The sequence below is a fragment of the Halichoeres trimaculatus genome, unplaced genomic scaffold (genome assembly GCF_033239565.1).
Source record: "Halichoeres trimaculatus isolate MK-OKI-2021-1 unplaced genomic scaffold, fHalTri1.1 fHalTri1_scaffold_2, whole genome shotgun sequence".
Lineage (NCBI taxonomy): Eukaryota > Metazoa > Chordata > Actinopteri > Labriformes > Labridae > Halichoeres > Halichoeres trimaculatus.
The window spans coordinates 5,325,664-5,348,324 of NW_027437180.1; the positions used below are offsets into that span (position 1 = coordinate 5,325,664).

Below are 22,661 nucleotides of genomic sequence, written 5' to 3' on the forward strand. Positions count from 1 at the left end.
CCGCTCCGAGTTAGTCCTCTGCCGCAGTCTGTGTCACTGTTGCTGTACTGACCTCTGAACTGACAAAGACTTTGTTTACGTTTGCCCCACCGCGCATGCGCAGTACTCTCTGGAGAGCTGACTCCACTTTCTCCTTTCTTTGAGGGGCTAACGTAAACAAAGTCTTTGTCAGTTCAGAGGTCAGTACAGCCACACAGCGCTGTCTGGAGTGACACAGACTGCAGCAGAGGACTAACCCGGAGCAGACCATGATGGAATATTGGTGAAAAACACGACTTTTCGGACGATTAATGCAGTTTAATGAGCAGCGCTGTCTATGCCCCGTTGGATCCCATTATAGATCTAAATATCTCCTGAAGCACTGCTTGGATCAGGAAAGCCTTCTGGGTGAGTATATTGTTCGACTTCATTCTATAAACAATGTAAAAGCTGTATAAACCAAACTTATCCTTTAAAAATTGCTGCATAAAGGAGTTGTGTATAATCAGTAAAAGTTAGTTTAACAGAAACTTATCTGTTATCTTCATTTCCAACACTTTTTCAAACAGAAAAATATAAATAAAACAAACCTACCACATAATGGAATCAGACTGCAGACAGTTTTTGTATTAAATAGTTTTACTTTAATAGCAATGTACAATTTGCAAACAAATGTAAACGGGGGTATCTGCCAACATCTGGCAAAATCAAGAACTACAAAAGCTTGAACAATAATATAAAAACAAATAAATTAGCATCAACAACTTTTCCAGGCATCAGTCCAGGATTCAAACTGTATTTGTCTCTAGATCCTTCATCTAGAGAAAGCACTGCTGTGTGTTGGCTGTCTGAGACCCCTTCAGGTTTCATCTGCAGCCGTTTGCTAAAGCAGGAAATCGAAATGTCTCACTGACACTGGATGGCCAAGGCTTTTAAAAACCTGTTTTAAGCTGCAAGCGCTTCAAAACTCAGTATTTTGATCATCGACTTTACTCTGGTGAAGCAATTTAAACAGACAGGCTCAGAATCAAACATCAGTGGTAGATTATATTTCACTCAAACACTGCATTTTTAAATTCTTACCGGCATAAAACAAAACAAAAACATTCCAATAAATATGTTTATCAGTGCTAATTCTCAAGTTTTGAGCTGCTATAACTTAGTAAAAGACAAAGAAGTAACTGGTGCTCGTTACAAACTACCTTAAATCTAAACAGATCAACATCTTTAAAGAGGTAAAAACTTGAAACCTAAACTGAGGCGATTTATCAGCTGAAATGAACCGCGTCATCTCACAGCTGCTCTTCGCAGCTTCGCTTCACCTTCTCCAACAATAGAACTTTGAACTCTGTTGAACTGTCCTTGAACATGTTCTCTCAAACGAAGGACATGAGAAAAAAGTCTGAGTCTGAGATGTGGCCCCTACGATACACAGTAAACAAAGGTTATGCATGTAACCACGGTTTTATCAACCCTGGATGACTGCCAGAGATCTCTGCGCTTTTGATACTCCAGGAGACTCGAGGGTTCATCCGAGGTCACACATGAAGCGAGACGGAGACACCCAGAGAGAGGAACTACATCTGGCAGTCAGGGAGGGTGGAATAAAACTGGTATGAATGACTACAGGCAGCAGCAGAGCAGCTGCTGCCCTCACACTCAGGACACACACAGATCTATGATGAGAGACAAGACCCACTGAGACAGGGTGAACAGGGACTGAGGTGTGAGAGGCAGATCGTCTTGGGCAGGCGCTTAGACACGGATGGCATCGAGAGGAGAAGAAGGAGAAACGACTGGGAGCGCGAGACAGACTGGGGAACTGCTAAACGCACAAAATCTCAATAGAATTTATTGAATCAACAAGCAGACGAGAAAGAGACGAGATGAGAGACGGGCTGTGTCAGGATGGGGTTTGGGAGACTATGGAGCCAAAGGGATGGACGAGATTTGGATGGGGCAGCCAGGGAGACTGCAGGCTACCAGGTGGTTTTGGAGGAAATTCATGCTGCTTCACACACCAGGGGGAGCAGCAGCAGAGAGGGCCCTTCCTTCCAGCCTCCTCCATACCAGGGGAGCAAGAAGACCGCAGACGAGGGGGCGTCACCTCCTCAGTCCTTCCGTACCCTCCTTTTCCTCACCGATTGTTTGTGGCTCTCCTCTGTGATGTCTTCTACCTCCTTCGGCTTGTTGATGGAAGTTTAATTGAAAAAACAAACAAAAACACAGCAGATTGTCACACAGATGAGATTAACATTGTAAAGAAACATTTCAAGACCAAAAAATACAGTAACACGTAAAATCAGTATCTCTGACAGTAAAGTCACTGAAACACAAACAAGAATATTTTTCATGCGTCAGAATTTTTTTGATGTATTCAAACTGGCTGCGATATTGCAGTGTTTTAATTTCCTAAAATGAGTTACTTCAGGTGCAAGCATTTTTGCTCATTTTGAAGTAAATTTAGCCCCATTTCCACCAAGCAGCTCAGTTCAGTTTGGTTAGGCTTGGCATGCATTTTATGGTGTTTCACAGACTAATCCTGGGACAAACCCCCAAATAACCAAGAGGAGCTGTCCCACTTTTTGGAACCTTTCCATAGGGGTGCCAGACTAAACCAATCCAATCTCCAAAGGTGGAGCTACAACACCGCAGCATATTGATTGGTCGAAAGAATCGTTCCTTATTGTGCACCGGTGGCTGTATTTCTCTTTGCGGCACACAGTCTTCTCTAAAACACAACTTGATTGTGCTTTTTAATAGGGGACATATCATGCTTGTTTCTCCTTTTCACTATGCCAGACTAGGATGCCTGTAAAGCATTTCTGCCCTCAGTACAAGTCATTTAGTTCCTTCATTGCCCCACAATAGCGTTCTCAATATCCTCATTTTAGGCCATTCTGAAGATCTCGTTGAAACGCTCTGTTTGGAGAATGACCTCCAGTAACCTCGCAACGTCACAACCCTTTGTGCTCTGATTGGTCAGTTCTATCAGAGGGGCGGAGGGGGTAGAGCCAGGGGGCGGTTTTTGCAGCATGGCAGTATTTACAAAATCGCCATATTGGATGGAGCAGACCGAGCGAGTTTGCTGTTTGCCAAAACTTCACCGTAAGGCATTGATAGCACTGATAAAATGGCAGAGTGTAGGATACGTCCTTTTGTATTGGACCCCGAGTCAGACCCGGACGGTTCTGCAGCTCAGGAGGAAGAAAATCCACCTCGACACAGATCATCTCAGGATGCTTCAGTGTGGTGAGTCAAAGCGGTACTGTAACATGCATAGTTTATACGTTTATACTCGGCTCTTGGTGGGTGTATCCCTCGGTGGCGGTTGTGTGACTAACTGACATCACAGAGGAGGAGCTGCTTTATCAGATTACTCCAATAAAAAGAAAGGATCCTCGTGTCGTCACAAAGGTCGAAATCTCGAAGCCAAATGTCAATGACCTATTTTCAGAGGCATCAAATCTCGTTCTAGGATATCAGAAAAAATACAATATCTCATCTTTTGAAAATTCAAGGGGTGTAAGGTCTTGTTTTCAAATTTATTATTTTATAAGTATTAAATCAGGGATCAGCATGATATGTCCCCTTTAATCTCATAGTTGATATTAACATGGGGATGTAACTCTGCCCACAGTCACATGTAAACATGACTAATAACACCAACCTCTTCCTCTAATGTCTGCTCAGGAGCTTTACTTTCTTCTTCTCCGTTCACCACCTCTACTTCCTCAGCATCCTCCTCTCGTCTGTCGCCTCCTGCTTCATCCTCCTCGTCTTCGTCCTCCTCTTCTTCCTCGACTTCTTCTGTTGCTTTATAAAGAAGGGAGAGGAGATGTGAAGATGATCACAGAGAGGAAAGAACAGGACTGTGGGTGTGAGGTGTCCCGTGTGTCTAACCTGCAGCTTCTGCTCCCTCTGTAGCCTCAGCTGTTTTGTCTTCCTCATTTGCAGCAGCCTCCTCTTGTTCTTCATCCTCCTCTTCCTCTTCCTCTACACTAGCCTGGGTTGGATCCACCTTCTTGTACACATAGTCATCTTCTGGTTTCTGCAACACAGATAGAGGGATCATCACTTTAAACTGGTGTGCTTCTCTGGGATCATCAGATGAATAAATGCGGCTTGAGGTGGACATTACCTTTGGCCAGCAGAAGAGCACAGTCAGTCCTACGGGCAGGCCCACTGTCAGGATGTAGATCACCCAGAGCCACGGACGCTCCTCTGCTGCTAACATCAGCTGGGCGAAGATCCCTGGCTGGAGGATCAAGAAAAAACAAATGATCAAACAAACAAGAGATTTTTGTGGTGAATGCTGAGCAGTGTTTCTGTTGCCCTTACAAATCATCTCACTGACCTCGTTAGCACTAGCCACCAGTTTCTTCAGCCCCCAGCTGTCGGAGGCCCAGCGATCGGCTACCTCTTTGTGAGATGTGATAATAAAGTTGTCAAAGTAGATATCAGAGGTCATGGACCACAGCTCCAAGCCTAGAGCCTTGAACGGTGTCATCCTGAACGGCTGCAGGTCCTCAAAATAATCCGGGTTATTGATCTTTCCAGGCTTCCAGACTCCCTGGACAGAAAGAATTAGAAGGAAGAGTTCACAGTGTGCGCTCAGCTGGTGCTCGAACACACAGGGAGGGTCAGGGGTGGGATTGTGACGGTGTTTAGTGTAATATTGGTGAGTCCTCCACTGTTCTCTTCCACAATAAATCCATGATCAACTGCAGACAGTAGGGTTGAATAATTTTGGAAAATAATTAGGGGTGTAACCGTACACAAAAATCAGGGTTCGGTATGTACCTTGGTTTTAGGGTCACGGTTTGGGACATTTTCGGTACAGTATGGAACAACGCAAAACCATTTGCTTGTTTAGCGTGTTTATTAAACCAAAAACTTGCCATTATACAGCGAGGGGGGGGGCTCTTCAAGCTCCGGTTGGTCGTTAGCAGCAGCCATGATGCACAATTCAGACACAAGCTGTGGCTACGGAAGCTCTTTGATATTCATCTTCTGATCGGCTCACTGTGAGATGTCACGTCCACATGATATGCACGTGATCGCAAAGCACGAATCACAGACCACTTTCCTCACGAATATTAAAACGCCTTCCCTGCTCAGCCAATCATAGACGAGTACTCATGTGAATATTAAAGAGCCATGTGCAGCGGCTAACGTAAACTTACTGTACTTGTTCAAATACAGCACTGTACCGAACCCAACGGCCTTGTGGAGCGGTTTGGCATGGATACATGTACCTTTACACCCCTAAAAATAATCTAATTGCAATTTTTTGGACCAATATTGCGATTGCAATTTAGCATGCCATTTTTGGGTGAGTACTTATCTTCAGCATTATTCACTAAACACAAACAAAAACTCACTCTAGAGTACAACCAACACAATAAAAGAAACTGTCAACATATAAACAAGTCTTTCCTGTAGACCAAGTCAACATGTTAAGCTGTAATGAGAAGAATTGATACGAATAACACATTTTTATTTAACTACAACAATCACAGCAGGATAGTGACTGTTTGGTTTAACTTTAAACCTTGTAGACATGTAATATAATTATCCTTGAATAACTTCAAAAAAATCAGGGAAAGGAACAAAGCGCTGCAGAACAGCAGGCCTGGTATGAACAATGATTTGAAAAATAACCATGAATCCTCTCCTCTATGAATCCCGTAAATAAGACCTTATATCTGGCTCAAACACTGAAATATGTCAACACGTGGAGTGCATTTTCTAAATGCACTTTAAAACCTTATCTTTTCTTTCTTGCGGTTTGAAGATTGCATTCTATTACATTGCAATGTCAGTTCAAATTCGATTAATTGTTTAGCCCTAGCAGGCAGTACTGTCCCTTCGGACAAAAATAAAGAAAAATCAACTGAAGGTAATTAAAATGCTCCCAGGTTGGGCTTCAACAACATTTTCTGAGAACTAACACAAATAAAACAGTATCTCTTCTGGTTTAAGGTGGGGTTTGTCCAAAAACATGAGGATGCTGTCTCCAGTTTTACCTGGATACTGTAAGTGGAGCTTGAATAGTCACAATAACATAATGTCACTGGAGAGTTATAAAAAACATCACTGAGTCATTGCCTTTTCCCTGTCGTGACATAACTTGGTTACACAATTCACTTAAAACAAGATTCATGCACTGCAAAAAACTGAAATCTTATCAAGTGTGTTTGTCTTATTTTCAGTAGAAAATGTCTTTTTAGACCGAATATGAGCCACTTTCATCTGAGGAGCCCAGAAAAATGTCTTATTTTATGTTATTCAAAAACAAACAACAAATAAGGTCTGAATTGCTTGCAACAAATTTCAAAAAATGTTTTAATGGGTTAGCAAATTTTCGAGCAAAATTTTCTTGTTCAGTTGGCAGAATTTTTTTTACTTGTCACAAGCAATTCAGACCTCATTATTTTCCTTAGATAACTTGAACAACATTTTTTTCTGGACTGATTAGTTGGGAGTGGCTCATATTAAGTATGACAATACACTTTTTACTTAAAATAACACAAAAACACTGGATAAGATTTCAGTTTTTTTGCAGTGTGATCACTATTTTGGCTCTCTGATGATCAAATAAACAGCTTTCTGTGGCTGCTGAAGGCAGACCCAGATGTTTTGGCTAACAGACTGTGGTGCTTTGCAATTTTCAGGAATCTCTTCTCAGGATTTCTGGTCATTAATATTAAACACGTTCACCTCACTTATAATTAAGAATTATCTCAGAATTGCAGGCCCACATCCCTGGATTAGGTATTAAACCTGAACTTGAGCATAGAAAGTCGTTGTCTGAGTGAACATACGGAGAAAAAAAGATGAGGACAATAACAAACAAGGAGTCAAACACAAATATCACTTTGTTGTTTGATGTTTCCCATGTGGTAAAATCAAGCCTATGAAGCCTGACAGCTCCTGGCGTAGTCATAGTAACGGTTACCTGATAGTTGGGATTGTCCACCAGAGGGGCTTTCCACTTCCCCTTGTACAGTGGGTTGTTGATCCGAGGACGCTTCCACTCTCCACAGCCAGGAGCCGTTTCACAGGCTGGGTTAGGAATCTGTGGGGCTTCCCACTCACCATCCATCTCTTCATCCCTGCACACAGAGGAGAGATGTGAACCCTGGTGGAGTTTCTGTTACTGACACTGTAAAATAATTCAAAGGCTGTTCTGTGTGTTTGTTTAAGAGCTGGATGTGTTCATTTACCAGTCCTCTGGTTTCTCAGCGTTAGGGTCAGACACAAACTCTGGTTCATCATCCAGCCAGCCCTCTGGCTTCAGCGCGTCAGGGTCATCAATCTTTGCTGGAGCTTCTTCATCCCTGAGGCACACACACACAAACACATCTCCATCTTTGTTCTTGATCATCATTAATGAGCTCACTGAGGCCCTAACATTTAAACATGTCCAATCTGCAACCAAATGTGCTCTGTTTGAGGGATGTAGTCACCAGTCATCTGGCTTCACTGCCTCAGGGTCGGGGATCTTGGCCCTCTCGTCCCAGTCCTCTGGCTTGGAGTCACTGGGATCATCTATTTCTTTGGGTGGGTTGACTGGAGGCACCACGTCATGCAGCAGGCTGCCGCGGCTCACGCTGGACTGGTCAATGAACATCTCATAGCTGTTGTCTGGGTTCAGAACTGACAACAAACAAACCAACCTGTTAGATGTACACGTGAGTAGGGTTTGGTGCCACTGTCATTTCAGCACTTCTTCAAAGTGATTCTGATACTTTTGGAAGGTTGAAAGAAATGATTATGTGAACAACTGGATTTTTTTTCTTTTCTGTTCAATCAACATTACTTTCTTATTAAGAGAGACCAAGGGAAGTTACAAACCTAAGTCCTTTTAAAAGAAGTTAAGAAAGTCAAGCATCAAAACCCATTCTTCCCAAACAGACGGCGTACCTAAAGTGTAGAGGTGAGTCTTTCTGTCGGTGTAGAACTTCTTGAGGTCTACGTCAGCCCTCTTTGCATGCTTCTCCTCCAGGTCTTTGTTCAGAGGGTTCTGATGGCGGAAGATGAAGTGCAGCTTGTAATCCTCACCACACTTGTCTGGTCCAAACATGATGGTATATGGTGTGCGGTCCTGGAACTGCTCCTTTAGTGCAGAGGAAACACGATTTTAAGTTGAGATTAAACTTTTCTGACTGGACAACCAGTGAAAAGTCAGAAAAAGAGAGAAATAACAGCTTACCGTGCATGTCTAAACTAACATTATAACTAACATTATAATAACGTCAGGTAGAAGAAAAAATAGACTAACCAGACTGAGGTCATCAGTGTCTGACAGGAGTTTGATGTAGGCTCCACCACAGTCGATTCCCTCCTGGAAATTCACCTCATACCTGAAACCAGAGCAACAACACGTGTCCTGTGCTCAGTTTACACAAAAAAATTGAGGATTTTGCTTGTCTTGGTGACAAAAAAGGGGCCCACAGAACTGGCAATGCCTATTCTTGCCAAGAAATACTACTGACATGAATTCAAGTCATTTCAGGGTGTGATGACAAAAGGGTAAACTTGGAAAGAAATTTGATTCAAACAGTGTGAAAACTTTCTTATGAAGTCGAAACTTCTCTCAAAAACAAATGGATAAAAATGATTTTTTTTAATCATGATATGTTAATGTTGCACCATATTTCATTATCAAAATGAAATATCAAAAAAATCTTATTATGTTAAAGTAATACCACTGATTGAGTCAGATTGCAGCCGGCATGTGACCTGCTCAAGCTTAACTTCCACAGACAGGTGGATGGGTGGAAGTCTGTCCTCAGAGGAAATAATTTCATGAACAGAGCTGTGCAGTCGTCTCCTCATGATGGTTTCATGAACTCATATATATCAGTGTTAATTTTCCAAGTCTAATCCTTCCACAGGAATAAACAAAAACAGATACTACTTGTGTTTGTGTGTTACCGTCTGTACTTACTGTACGACCAAAGGATCATCCTCAAAGACGAAGGGTTTGTTCAGCATGGTAGAGATTGCGTGGTGTTTAGCTCGGGACTTCAGAACAAGGCCTAAGTCTCCTGGCACTTTGTTTTCCTTCAGCTGTTCCACGGCCCACTTCCCTGCAGAGGAAAGACGAGTGAAGAAAGTTTACAAACCGTGTACAAATGATGACCGCTGAAACTGGTCACGGGATGATTTTTATTTGACAGCTTTACTTTTGGAGCGTTGGCTTACGTGGTCTCAGCTTGAGACACTATCAGTTTTCAACAGAACAAACCAAGCACTGCATCAGTGTTTCTGAGGCATCATGTTTTTATATTCCTGCACATACCAAGTTCAGTCTTATTTAGTTCAATGAGTATGGGGGCAAACACTACAAATAAAAGACCACACATCTTAGTTTATGTAAAAGGAGCTGAAAACATGGCTACCTCAAAGGTCATAAATAAAGACCTTTCCATTCAGTCTAGTGTTTTATGATGGTCTGACTTTGTTTTATATTTTTTAAGATTGCTTTGCAATCTTTATTCTTTATTAACTCTCATTCTTTCATATATTGCCTTTTTAATTCTATTTTGAGTGGGTTTTTTTGCCTTAAAGTGATACTCCAGGATGGAACAAGTTGGGTCCTATCACAAGGTTTAGGGCAGAAATTACCCCTACAGCAGTGTTTTTGTGCAGCAGAAGCCCAGGGCGCTCGCACCAAACACCCCCTCACTGCTCCTCTGCAGGTTTCCTCTGCACTCAGATGGGGCCATATTTTACTTGACCAAAAACACAAATAAACAGACCCCCACCGAAAAAATCTAATATCTGTCTGCATTCACGCTTTATTTAGAGAATTTTCAGCGCGTTACTTTCACAGAAAAACACCGCTAAATAAGGCTCTAGTTCTCATCGTGTCGTAAAACGCCGCAATCTCCGCTGCAGAGCCACAGCTGGCTACGAGGCGCTCGCCGCTTAGTGTATCAGTCCACACGCGCGGCGTGCCAGATATAAACAAACGCAGGTAGTCTGCCAGGATGAATTATGCAATAACACCGTAAAGATGAGTGGTTATGAGAGCGAGGACAACCTGACGTTCACTTTGAATAAAGCGTGAATATAGATCGATATCAGATTTTTTTGGTGGGAGTCCGTTTATTTGTATTTTTGGTCAAGTAAAATATGGCCCCGTCTGAGTGCAGAGGAAACCACTAGAGGAGCAGGGAGGGGGTGTTTGGTGCGGCACAAAATCACTGCTGTAGGGGTAATTTCTGCCCTAAACCTTGTGATAGGACCCAACTTGCTCCATCCCGGAGTATCACTTTAAGCTTTTTATCTTTCCCATTATGCTATTTAAATATTTATAGTTTTACTAAGTTTTTCCTTGTTCTCTTTCTTTTAGCTTTTATTATTTTCACTTCATCTTTACAACTTTATCCATTTCTCAAGTTAATATCATACCCCTTCTTTTGATTTGCTTTGTAGAACACTGTTTTGTATGAAAGACGCTTTAATAATGTTTGACAAAGTAAAAAAAAAAGGAATATACCGTCATATTTAGCAATGTCATCATCTGCGTCCCCCTTTACAGTCTTAGAGAGCTGCCATCTGTGGAGATCAGGATCAACAAGTTCCTCGGTCACTCAGTCCCACCAAAGGCTCATGTATCCCAGCAGGCATTAAACATTCATGCTGTGTTATGGTGTTTGTAGTTAGTCTTTACCCATCCAGTGATCCGTCATCAAATGTCTCTGCCAAATACACTTCTCCAGTTGGAACCGGGGTCTTGTATGTCACCTTGGGTTAAAAAAAACAAACAAATATTACAAGCTGATGTGCCACACATTTTTTAAAAAATGTTTGTTTTCCCCAAAAGCTGTTATAAAGCCATAGACACCCTCTCAGGAGTCTGTGCCAGGAACATTTTGCGGATGCAAGCTTTTACAAACACACATTCCTAAAAAAACAATTACATCATTAAACATGCATGAATCCACCAAAACAGTAACACTAACACCACTTAACAGGCCATTAACAAACAATGGTTTCAAATCTGGTTTATATGCTTTCATTTCTTTCGAGAGGCAGTGTATAAAATGGCAAAACAGAAAAACAGCATCCTATAGTTTATTTTTTGTCCCCATACATACATTTAAGAACAGATTAACAGATCTGTGCAGCCTCATTGACCTCTGACTCTGACCTGGAAGGAGACATTTCCATCTGTTCCATCCGTCTCTTTCATCGTGTCCTTGCTGTCTGCCTCCTCAAAGTTGTCTTCATCCATCACTGTAGCATCTTCCTCCTCTTCCTCTTCCTCCTCCTCCTCCCCCCTTTCCTCTTCCCCCATCAGAGCCTCTAACTCTTCCTCGTCCAGGCCCATATTGTCATCATCAACGGAAAAATCAGTCTCCATCCGACTCTCTTGAGCAGCTACAGCTGCAAGAGCCAGGGAGAAGAGGAGCAGCAGCCCCATCCAGCCCCGGTCCAACTTCATCTGTACAGAGACCGAGAGGGAGGGAGAGGTGAGAGCAGGAGGGACAAAGGAGAGTTAAATAAGGGCAGCAGAGGGTGTAGTGTGGGAGGAAAGAGGCAGGTGGGCATGAGGTAAATGTTATTTTTGGAGAGCAGCTGGATGTTTGTGTGGGGTCAGTGATATAAATAGAAAACACAAGCGTATGAAGATGGAGGATAAAAAGATGGAGGAATGAGAGCATGAGAGCAAGACAGAGGAATATTAAGAAGGATTGAGGTCACATTAGCACACAGTGCTTCCTGACATGTTCTCCAATAACAATCTTTTCACAGTTTTCACACATCTTCCTGAGCCTGTCCCTCCTTTGCTTTCATACACAATAAAGAGATAGATTTCCTCTATGCAGATATCTGATGCATCTACCCCAAGCTGTGGTCTCTGCAGCCTTTTCTCTGAGACCCCCTTCAATCCTAATTTATGGCACCAGCTCCACCATAGTACAATCCTTTTGTGAGCACTCATCTGCTTTTCAAACCATGAAGAGTCCCTGCTGAACAATGGTACGATCCAGAGATGCATTACACTAAACAAACACTTCAAGGACCCTCTATTGATTGAGCCACACCTGCTCACTTTAGTTGTGAGTGGCAACATTTTGAAAGCATCATGCTTTCCCTTATTCTAAATTCACTTTACCTCCCACATTGCTGCTGCGTGGAGGGATCAAAAGCCTCTGATTAGAAACAGGAGATGATAAAAGAGGAACACTATTTGAGGCTGTCCTACCTTGAAGTTTGGTCTTGATTGTAAATAAACAGTTACATATATACAAGCCTATGTGTTGTTTAAATCAGAAACGTGTAGCAGTTGCTATGGTGCAGTTTTATCAGACATAACGACGTATTATTCCAATTAAAATCGTAAAAATTAAAAATTAAAAAAGACACTGATTGGGCCATTGCATGGTCCCGCACAGTAAACATCGGATGCTGACTGAGAACACATATTCAAAATGCATTTTATTCTTTATTTCAGCTACACTTCAGAGACCATACTGTTTTATACTAAAGAGAAAAGGTCCTTCACCAGCCTCTGGTTGACTTAAAACAAACAAAGCACAGAACCAGATGGTCTAATTTGAGAGTATCCCTGTTCCACCCCAGTTGTATAAAAACATACGTTGATGAAACTTCAATACACGTTTCATTGAGTTAACATGGCTGCCCGTGAACACCGAGATGCCCAAACTATTTTTAATGCATGGTTTTGGCCACAGCACCTGCTCCGCTAGCCTACTAGCCGGTGTTTCGCTTGAAAGTGTGACCATTTCAACCGGGTACTTTCAGACTATGTGGTATTCCCTATTACAGCAGCTGTTCGATACGTCATTAAGAATGCCTTCTCCTTACGTTTCCATTTGATGCATATGTTAAGAATATACACCAGCATTTCATTAAATAACTTAATTATAATACATTTGCGACATCTCCTATCGTCTATCAACAGCCGTTATGACAACCACAATCAATGACGCATTCGGTTGAAAGTCGCTTTTTAACAGGGTCACCAGTTGAACCGAAACACCGGCTAGCTGTACGGCGCGCCATTCATTACAGGCAAACGTTAGCATAACAAAAGATGAATTCGTACACTAATTGTATTAAATGAGGAGCATACAAGTCAAACATGGCCTGAAAATAAACCTTCAACCTTCAGAGTTTCATTTACAGGACACAGTACCCCAAAATGTTAAGAAAGACCATAGAAACAAGTGGATAATAGCTCTAGCTCGCTAAATTAGCAATGATGTCGCAAAGGCAGGGATGGATAGAATGAATGAGTGCAGGCATACAAACCTTGTGCTTTGAAATCGCAGGGGGAAAAAACCTTATATAAAAACTGCAAAAAGGAGGAAGATTCTGGAGAGTGTAGCCCACTAATTGCACAAACTTAGGCTAAACGTTAACGGTCATGAATACTCAACGATCGAATGGAGACGCCGGAGCGTTAAAGATAACGGTTCATCTGCGCGGTCCATGAACGTTGGCGAGTCCTTGCTAATAAGCATGCGCAATTTGCATGAATACTGAGCGTGGATGAGGCATTCACGCACCACTGACGGTTTATTCAAACAGAAGCAGATGAAACTTTCGGAATTAGCCTTTTGGAAACTGACAGAGCTGAGGTGTGTATTTTGCCCACACATTATTGTGTTCTGTTTTCTTATACGCCATGGGACCAGCAGCTCGCGACAGAATTTTTATTAGCACTGGATACGTCGAGAACTCCGACTTACGAGTTTATTATAAGTCATTAAACGCATCAAAAGCGTACCGTTTTCCAGGATTTCAAAGTAAAAGCCTAATGGCTTAATGGTTTTTTTATAACGAAACAAAAACGCAGCACCGTAAATTCTCTGACGTTTTAAGTAAGCTGTAATCCCTTTTTAATTACGGTGATCACTCAAAACTTACGGATTCGCAACCAATTAATGATAACCTCTTGGTCTTTCGACTGTGAACGTTGCATGTACTTCCGGGGTAAAGTTTATATTGATGGTGGTGTAGTGCCGCATGCCTTGCGGGAGCACTGAAATCGCAGAAAAATATAGATATTGAAGTACACTTACAGTCACTTTATTATCTGCAGAATGAAGGATACGCCGCTGTCTAACTGTGAGCGGGATTTCCTGCTGAAAGCCATCGAAGAGAAAAAGGTGAGCAGAATTTTAAACAGTTTCCAATTTGTCCCGCTGCAGATTAAATGTTCGATGAAACATTTTGTATCTGAACAGTTAAAACTTCCACAAACTGAAACATGGTTTGATAGCTCAATGATTTATAGACGAGTGTATTCACATTTCCATGTTTTAGTCTGGTAATGTTTATATTCCAAAATAGTCCCAATATAGTTGTTTTAATGTGCCATGTTTAACTTTTTTTCAGCGCCTAGATGGACGACAGACTTATGACTACAGAAAGATGAAGATCAGATTTGGGACAGACTATGGGTGCTGTTTTGTAGATCTGGGGAAAACAAAGTAAGTGCTTTGGCAGATTTCTGACAAGTGTTTACATTTTTATCAGTTGATCCAAATAACAGTCACTATGTTCATACATACTTCTTTTTCATTCCAGTTATTAATCTTTGAGAAAGTGTTTCTGTACTTAGTCCAAGCCTTTTTTTTTTATTTGTGAGTGCAAAGTTTAAAATGGAAGATGTCTTGTTAGTTATTTTACGAAGCACACAGACATCAACTGATCAATCTATAATTTTCATTATGCCCAGTCACAAAAAAATGTTATCTCAAGCAGGGCTTGACGTTAACTTTTTTGCTCACCAGCCACTGTGACTAGTGGTATTCCTGAGTTACTAGCCACTCAGTATTTTCACTGGCCACAATTTGTTGTTGGATAATTATGATCAATATGATTAAAGCCGATGATGACATGCAAAAGTTTACTTAAAAAAATTTACAACCTCTTTAAATGTAAATGACCCCTATGCACACTCAAAACAAGACTACATCAATGTTAAAATCCACAGGTCCTTAATCAGGTATTCAGCTCTGATAAAGTTGTGTGTAACATTGTGCTTCTTTTATATGAAAATATGCAGTCTATTAAGACATAGTAATTAAAATAGTAGTTTGTTATTGCTTATATTAAAATGGTAAAGGGGATTAATTGAACTGATAAAAACTCAGCAAGAGACACTGTCTGCTTAAACATTTATTAATGATTGTAATCAGAAAATAATTTCTTTTTTCATGAGAATGACAATGAAGGAGAGGTAAATTAAATTTCCTCAGAGCTTTCATCATCAAAGTCATCTTTTTACTCGTCTCTCTGCTCCATGTTTGAGATAAAATTCAACCCGCCAAAGTGGCTGGTGGGAGCGGCGGTGTTACCAGCCACTGTCGAAATCCACCCGCATTTGGCCGGTTGGCCGGTGTTAATGTCAAGCCCTGATCTCAAGACAGTTTCCAAAAACATCAATAGCTATAGACCTGCTTATTATTACTCAAACATTTGCAGCATTCACTAGGAAAAGCTTTCTTTTAACAGGCAGAAACCTTGAGCTTAACCAAACTCATGTTAGACCTGATCCATCTACCTTGATTGTGTCGGGATTAGAAAGAAGAATGAAGAAAGAGAGAGAAAAATTTAAAATGAAGTCATATAAAATTACCTTTTTTTTGGTCCATGAGAATGAGAGCCTGCGAGGCTTAAGAGTTTCTGAAACCACACAGGTAGAGTGCAGAATCACCAGTGCAATAAAAGCAAACCGTACGTAAATGTACTTCTTAGGAATGAACTGATACAGTTTATCTGATCATGAAATATGGATATGTTACACTCTGCAGGGTCATGGCACAGGTGTCGTGTGAACTGGTTGCTCCTAAAGACAGTCGACCAAACGAGGGGATCATGTTCTTCAACATTGAGCTGTCACCTATGGCCTCACCAGCCTTTGAACAGGGAAGGTGAGAACAAGGACTTCCTTCGTCACTTCCTGCCGCCAAATAACTTGTAGCACTTTGTCACATTAGCTAAGGTTTTCCCTTCAGTCTTAATTCTTGCTTGTGTTGTATGTCACTTTGTCCAAAAGTGTCTGCTAAATGAAACTGTGGAACTCTAAAACATTATACATATAGGGCTTATTTTATAGACATGGTCTCATAATCCACGGTCTCTGATGTACATGAGAACACAAACTGTCAGCCTGATCTTCCCAACAAAACAGGTTATGTAGGTGTTCTCACAGATACTCGTGGGAACTAACCCTGATGACTTAGCTAACCTGGTTGATTTCATTCACACTCCCAAAGTTTGTTAATTACATCATTAAATTTTTTTTGGGTATGACTGAGGGAAATGTCTCAGCAGAGGAGTCTGTCTTGAACAGGCTACATTTATTCAAACCCTGTGAGCAGAAAGTTATGCTCATCTGTGGGATTTCTACTTTCTCCAGGCAGTCTGAGCTGTCAGTGAAGCTAAACCGACAGCTGGAGAGATGCTTGAGGAACTCAAAGTGCATAGATACAGAGTCCCTGTGCGTGGTGTCTGGAGAAAAGGTAAGAGACACTCACACACACACATACACACACAGAAATGATTAAAAAAGAGAAAAGGATCCGATCCTCCGTGGTGGTGGTTGTGGTGATGATGATGATGATGATGATGATGATGGTGTATGTCTTCATCAGGTGTGGCAGATCAGAGTTGATGTTCACATGCTGAATCACGATGGGAACCTGATGGATGCTGCCAGTATTGCTGCCATCACCGCGCTATGTCACTTCAGACGCCCTGATGTGGGCATCCAGGGGGAGGAAGTCACAGTGGTAAGGGCTGGGTGATTATGGTAAAAATAAGAATCCCGATTATTTTAAGTGATATTGAAATCACAATTAATGAACACAATTATTCATTTATTCAAAAACGTCAGTACTGATTTAAACACAACTTTAAAGAACCAGAAAGTGGCACATACAGTATTGTTGATACACATAAGTCACACACACTCGCTGCGGCTGCACATGGAACACAGAAGAGCTATGAAGCACAGGAACTTGCATACATCTACATTGTGTGGCATATTAATTTTTTTTCTTCGATTATATTGTTTTTATGATTGTCAGATGGCAAAATTGAAATGACGATTAAAATCCAATTAATTGTCCAGCCCTAGTGGTAAGCCAACTGCAGACAGACAGACAGAATCACTGAATCTACTGGGAGAAGGCCCCAAACAATTACTGCTCCATCATATAGATATTAATCAATGAACCTTAAAGAAGATTTGTTAAAGAAAATTTCTCCCTTTTTACTTCAACTACTGTCTTGTTTGTTTCTGGTTGTAAGTTTGTATTTCTCTTCTCTGCCTTGCAGTACAATCCTGAGGAGAGGGACCCTATTCCTCTGAGTATCTACCACATGCCGATCAGTGTCAGCTTCGCCTTCTTCCAACAAGGGTAAGACAACAGTGCTTGATTACAGCAGAATCTTTGCAGCAGTATTTGCTCCGGTGGACCAATCAGGTCAGTCTTGCTCCTGATTGGTCAAAAAATGGACTCGCTGACGTCGGCAAATCCCCAAAATCCAAACAGCTCGTTTTGGGTCAGGATTTTACATTCGCAAGCACTACTAAATACAGGTTTTGTCATTAAATATCACATTTTGTGGGCTGGGAGGAAAGCCAAAGACCCATGAATTTTCACTAAAAGACTTAATAAAGTGATCTTTGCATAATATGGGACCTTTAATTTACTTTCATTACAGTATCACAAAGGATGAATGCTCGGGGTGCGAGAAAAACAACATTCTCATGAGCATCAGGATTTTTTGTTATATGAGTTTTAAATCAAAATTTTTAGTTTGATTTTTTTTTTCCAAATCAAATCCTTTATTTTAGTTTTTGTTTATAAGCTGAGTTAGAAAAAAGTTAACTCTTTTCTCCAGTAGAGGGCCAAATGTCTTTCTTCAACTACCCAGGCACATGATGTCGGATCCCCTAAACAAATCCTAAAAACTGACTCACATGTGATGTGCATTTTTTGGGGAAAATATGGCTCTTGTTATGGTCGGTAGACATTATGACCATCATTAAATCTTTTCGAATGGTCTAATGTCAAAAAAGCAAAACTAAAATTTGAAAAAATGGAAAATAACAAAGAAGTGCATCAAAAAGCGTAATAGAATCTAATCAGGAGAAAAGCATATCATCCCAGCCCTAATGAACACATAGCTGCTGTTGACCTTTAGTGCGTTATACTGAGCAGCACTAATGTGATTATGTGTATTTATACAACAATTTAACAGCAAGCCATAATACAGCTGCATAACTTCATTTGAAATCATTTTAACGAGACAAAACTGCTTTTTAACTCGTTCTTTAGGGCTCGCAGTCACATTACACACAATAAAAAACAACAGCCCCTTTTTCCAAAAAAAGATCAGATTTGAAAGAAATGTTTACCAGTTTTTAAATCTAAGCAAAAATAAAAACAACCAAAAAAACACAATTTTTTTATGATGCCAAAAACAGCAGTTGGAGGAACATCTTGCAACTCATGGTTAATTTGGAAAAAGTTAGACACATGACTGAGCATATGAAGGGAAGAGATAGTGAATTCTTCATAAATAATGGCCAGAAGAGGTTCTCCTCCTTTATCTAAAAGACTGGGGGGAGGAAATAATCACTCTATTCCAGAATAATATACGGACAGTATATAATTTCATTGTAGGATTCAGAGAATATTGGGAGATTTTGTGCGAAAGGGACAAGCTTTAAAACTTAAACTGTGGTTGCGAGCTCTGCTTCTAAACAGACATTACTCTGTAGTGGAAACCACTGCATGGGCTAAGAATCACTTCCAAAACCCACGAACTGTGAATACAGTTTGTCACTTTCCCCACAAATACAGGTTAGAAAAATTTAAGAGGTCATTGTAGAATTAAAGAACTACTTTTAGATTTGAGAGTCATGTCCTCAAATCAAAGGCTCGTTCAGTGTTTGAAAAATGGGAGAAGAAAAAGTGCAAAACATTAAAGTCTGCAAATGTTGTTATGACAGAGGTGACAATATGACCACCTCAAGAAAATGAAGGAAAACAGTGTAACATAGCTGTAAATTTACAGCACATAATGTGGTGTACAGTTAGGGATGGGTACCTTAGACATTTGAAACGATATGGTACCGATACCCCGTACCTGGCAATCGGTTCCGGTACTCAACTGTACCAATTTTCTTACTTTTGGTGTTTATGTGGTAAAAAATATCAATTGGTTCAATAATAAAATGTATTTTTTTTTTCAATTTAACATATTTATTCTTCAATATATAACCTTGAAATGCTGTGTTCATGTCCAGTATGGAAAATCTCCTACTCTTCCACTCCCTCACAGTCACTAGGATGGATTTAGGTACTTAAACATGGTACCTTTTGATTTTATGTGAATCGGTACCTGGTACTTTTGATAGAATTCGATCAGTACCTGTAAAAGTACCTAATTTGGTACCCATCCCTGTGTACAGTTGTGTTTGTTCATCGTAAGACTGGAGACAGTCAGCAGCCACAGACACTACAAAAAACTCTGTCCTACCTTTCACCTTTTTGTGGTGTAAGATGTCTAAAATTTGATAAAAAGATTAGAATATGAGGATTTTAAGACAAAATTAAGAAGTTTTGCTGTCCCTGCAGACAAAAACCGGGTGTAAAATTTCAGATACATACAGTTGGGGAAGTATTCAGGTCCAAATGGAAGTCGAGGTTCCTGGAAAGTTATATGAACATAATTTTTCCATTTACATTAATTTTTTTTGTCTTGTTCCTTTTCCGTCTTTCCCCTTCAGAACGTATCTGCTGGTGGACCCCTGTGAGCGTGAGGAGCGGGTGATGGATGGCCTGCTGATGATCGCCATGAACAAACACAGAGAGATCTGCTCCATCCAGTCCAGTGGGGGCATCATGCTGCTGAAGGAGCAGGTGACGTTTTGCAGCCTTAAGAGCAGTTATCCACAACATTTGTTCTTACCTTTGAGGTGTTCTTTCTACAACACACTTTGGAAACCTTCATCGAAAAAACTGTTCGCAACCTTCACGGTGTGTGTAACTTTTATACCAGTATAAAAGGAAAATGCTTTACTTTAATGTTTCACGATATTTAACCCAGAAGAGGGCGCCTGAGAAGCAAGCAGCTGTTTTGCTGCTCAAGGCAGGCTGGGTACAAAGCAAGATGGTGGCTGCATCACTTTTTCACTGCTTATCTCTTTCATACTTAACCATAGGCTTAAGAAAATGGGGATTTAATGTTATTTTTATTCATCTTCTGATTGCTAGGTTAAGTAGAATTAATTTTCAGTTTAAGAGAACAAGCAACCTTTGAGTCTGTGATTTGATCTTGGGTAGGGCTGGGACGATGTGCTTTTCTCCCAGTTTGATTCTTTGTATTTTCTGGGGGTGTGCCAATTTGATTTAAATTGTGATTCTTGGATATTTCCAAATTCAAGTTTGCTTTTTTAACACCAGACCATGTAAAAAAATGACTGGTGATGATTATGTCTATGGACTAAATCAGCAGCCACATTTTCCCAAACATGGGATTTAGTTACTTCACTTTATTAATGGGATCCGACGTCACATGACTAGCTGAAAAACAAAAAATACAATAAAAATGTTTTAAAAAAATAATATTTTGCCCTCGACTGGGAAAACCAGTTTTTTTTTCCAACAAACAGAATTTTAAAAGAAAGATTTACATTGAATTAAATAAAATTTCAACAGAGCTACACGGCTGCACAGAAACTGCACATTGCCAGCTGAGATGGAAACCTTTTTGTCCCCTTAAAACTCCCTGAAAACAGACTGCGTCTTAAATTCCAGTGTGACCATCTTTCTTCTCCTGTAAGGATGCCCACCTGAAGACTGTGTTTCTGTGTCTGTGTTGTTAAAGGTTATGAGATGCAGCAAAATAGCCAGTGTCAAAGTGTCTGAAATCACAGAACTCATCAGCAAAGCTTTGGAGAACGACAAAAAAGCACGGTAAGCAGGAACACCACTTCACTTAATTAAATATTCTTCGGACTTCTTCGGGAGAAAGATATCTCAATTTTTAAACTGATGTTTTCCAGGAAAGCGGGTGAGAGGTGTGGCTTTGCGGAGTCGATGCCTCAGGAGAGAATCACAGCACTGAAAACAGAGGAGGCGTCGGTGGAGATGACTGATGTGACAGAAAGAGCCAATGACATCCTTCAGAATGCTGAAGCCCCGCCTCAATCGTATCCTTTGATAACCATGATCAACATCAACTTCTATTACATTAGCATGAAGTTGCCTCTAACACAGTTTTTAAGAGACTCTAACTTAATCCTTCCAGCGATGCTGCAGAAAACTGTTAAAGTAGTTTTTATTAATGTTCCTTTGCAGAAGTTAAAACCTCATTGAGATAATATGGTCAGTGTATTCAGATTTTTTTTTTTAGAAACACAGGAGACTCAAGAAGTGTGCACTTAATGTCCTCATTTTTAATTTCCAAACTGCATTTGAAAGGCCTCCTGTAACTGTTTTTTTCCCTGGAGCTGTTAGGTATTTGAAGGAAAGCTCATCTGGTGCTTTCATAAAGGCACTGTAACGTTTTTTCACAAGTGATCTTGAGATAGTCTCACTTTTATAAATTTGTAACTAACTTCTAAAAATCTGTCACTATTTATTCTGTATCTCCCATGATTCCTTCATGAAACATACCAGTGTGCCTTCCCCAGTGGTCCCTGTTCCCGGAGTGGGTCAGGTAGGGCAGGGGCTGCAGAACACCTGGGGACTGCAGGAGGATGATGAAGATGAAGAGGAGGAAAACGATAATAGTGGAGAAGAGAAGGAAGATAGAGCAGTGCAGATGAAAGAGGATAAGAGTGAAAAGCCAGAGAGCAGAGGAGGTAAGGAAGGAAGTTATTCAAAGAGGATGAAATTAATGAAGGATGAAAAAAAGAATAAAAACATTGTTGAATTTTGTTTGAACATCTGAAAACATTCGTGATTTGGATAACAAGAAAAGTTTTTTTTTGTAGGAGATGTAGTTGAAATATCTGACAGTGAAGAAGAAGAGGTGGTCATACTCAATCCATAACATCCAGAAAAAAGTAAGTTCACTGTCTTTTTATGCTTGAAGAGAATACAGTTATGAACCACACTACAAAAATCTAAGGGGTTTAATTTTTTATCTCTTTTCTTGCTTGTGGAAACAAAGGATCTAGTCCCCACCACAAGGGGGCAGCAGTTCCAAAGACAAAACAGAAGAAAGTCTTCGCTCTGTCTGACTTCAGCAATGAACATGTCAATGAGAGTGCCGAGGACAGTGGCAGTTCTTCTCTGCAGAACTCTGGATGGGTTAGAGGATTGTGTCCAGCCATGGCTGAGAATTGTCTCTTATGCTCATCATTAACTTTAATTGATTCCAAACTGTGGACGAGTTATTTTGTTATGCAAATAAAGGCTGTTGTTGTGATCAAGAAGCCCACCACCATCATGTATGGAGTCTTTAGATACCAGTTTCTAATGTGATGTATTTTTGTATGGACCCTGGTTATTAAGAAAAAAATGTATCAGGTATTTTATTTTTTTCTTTTACACTTCAAATATAATGTACTGGAAACAACGCATGTGGTTATATAGCTTTGTGTGTTGCTGCATGGTTCAGAGTGTAACGCTAGAATGGCAACTTGCTTTGAGGTTGTGGTTCAC

General features: G+C 40.6%; 2 protein-coding genes across 3 annotated transcripts; one reads left to right on the forward strand and one right to left on the reverse strand.

Annotated features, from left to right (window-relative positions):
* Positions 1–600: 600 nt before the first annotated feature.
* On the reverse strand, positions 601–13,489 carry clgn (calmegin). 2 transcript variants are annotated; one of them, XM_074698458.1, is made up of 15 exons: positions 13,276–13,489; positions 11,147–11,440; positions 10,667–10,740; positions 10,493–10,551; positions 8,936–9,077; positions 8,267–8,348; positions 7,909–8,101; positions 7,452–7,641; positions 7,209–7,322; positions 6,941–7,097; positions 4,337–4,552; positions 4,121–4,237; positions 3,883–4,030; positions 3,650–3,789; positions 601–2,165 (listed from the first exon to the last, which is right to left on the reverse strand). In XM_074698458.1, exons 2-15 carry the CDS (start codon positions 11,438–11,440, stop codon positions 2,091–2,093), a joined length of 2,001 nt encoding a protein of 666 aa, XP_074554559.1. In that variant the 5' UTR covers positions 13,276–13,489; the 3' UTR covers positions 601–2,090. The 2 variants fall into 2 exon arrangements, with proteins under 2 accessions (XP_074554559.1, XP_074554550.1); XM_074698449.1 differs by having other exon boundaries at positions 3,650–3,795; positions 13,276–13,486.
* A 460-nt stretch (positions 13,490–13,949) lies between these two features.
* On the forward strand, positions 13,950–22,589 carry exosc9 (exosome component 9). The gene is made up of 12 exons (XM_074695204.1): positions 13,950–14,135; positions 14,365–14,459; positions 15,786–15,905; positions 16,394–16,496; positions 16,629–16,766; positions 17,314–17,396; positions 19,778–19,910; positions 20,878–20,966; positions 21,056–21,202; positions 21,672–21,856; positions 21,989–22,060; positions 22,168–22,589. Exons 1-11 carry the CDS (start codon positions 14,070–14,072, stop codon positions 22,045–22,047), a joined length of 1,218 nt encoding a protein of 405 aa, XP_074551305.1. The 5' UTR covers positions 13,950–14,069; the 3' UTR covers positions 22,048–22,060; positions 22,168–22,589.
* The last annotated feature ends 72 nt before the right edge of the window (positions 22,590–22,661 follow it).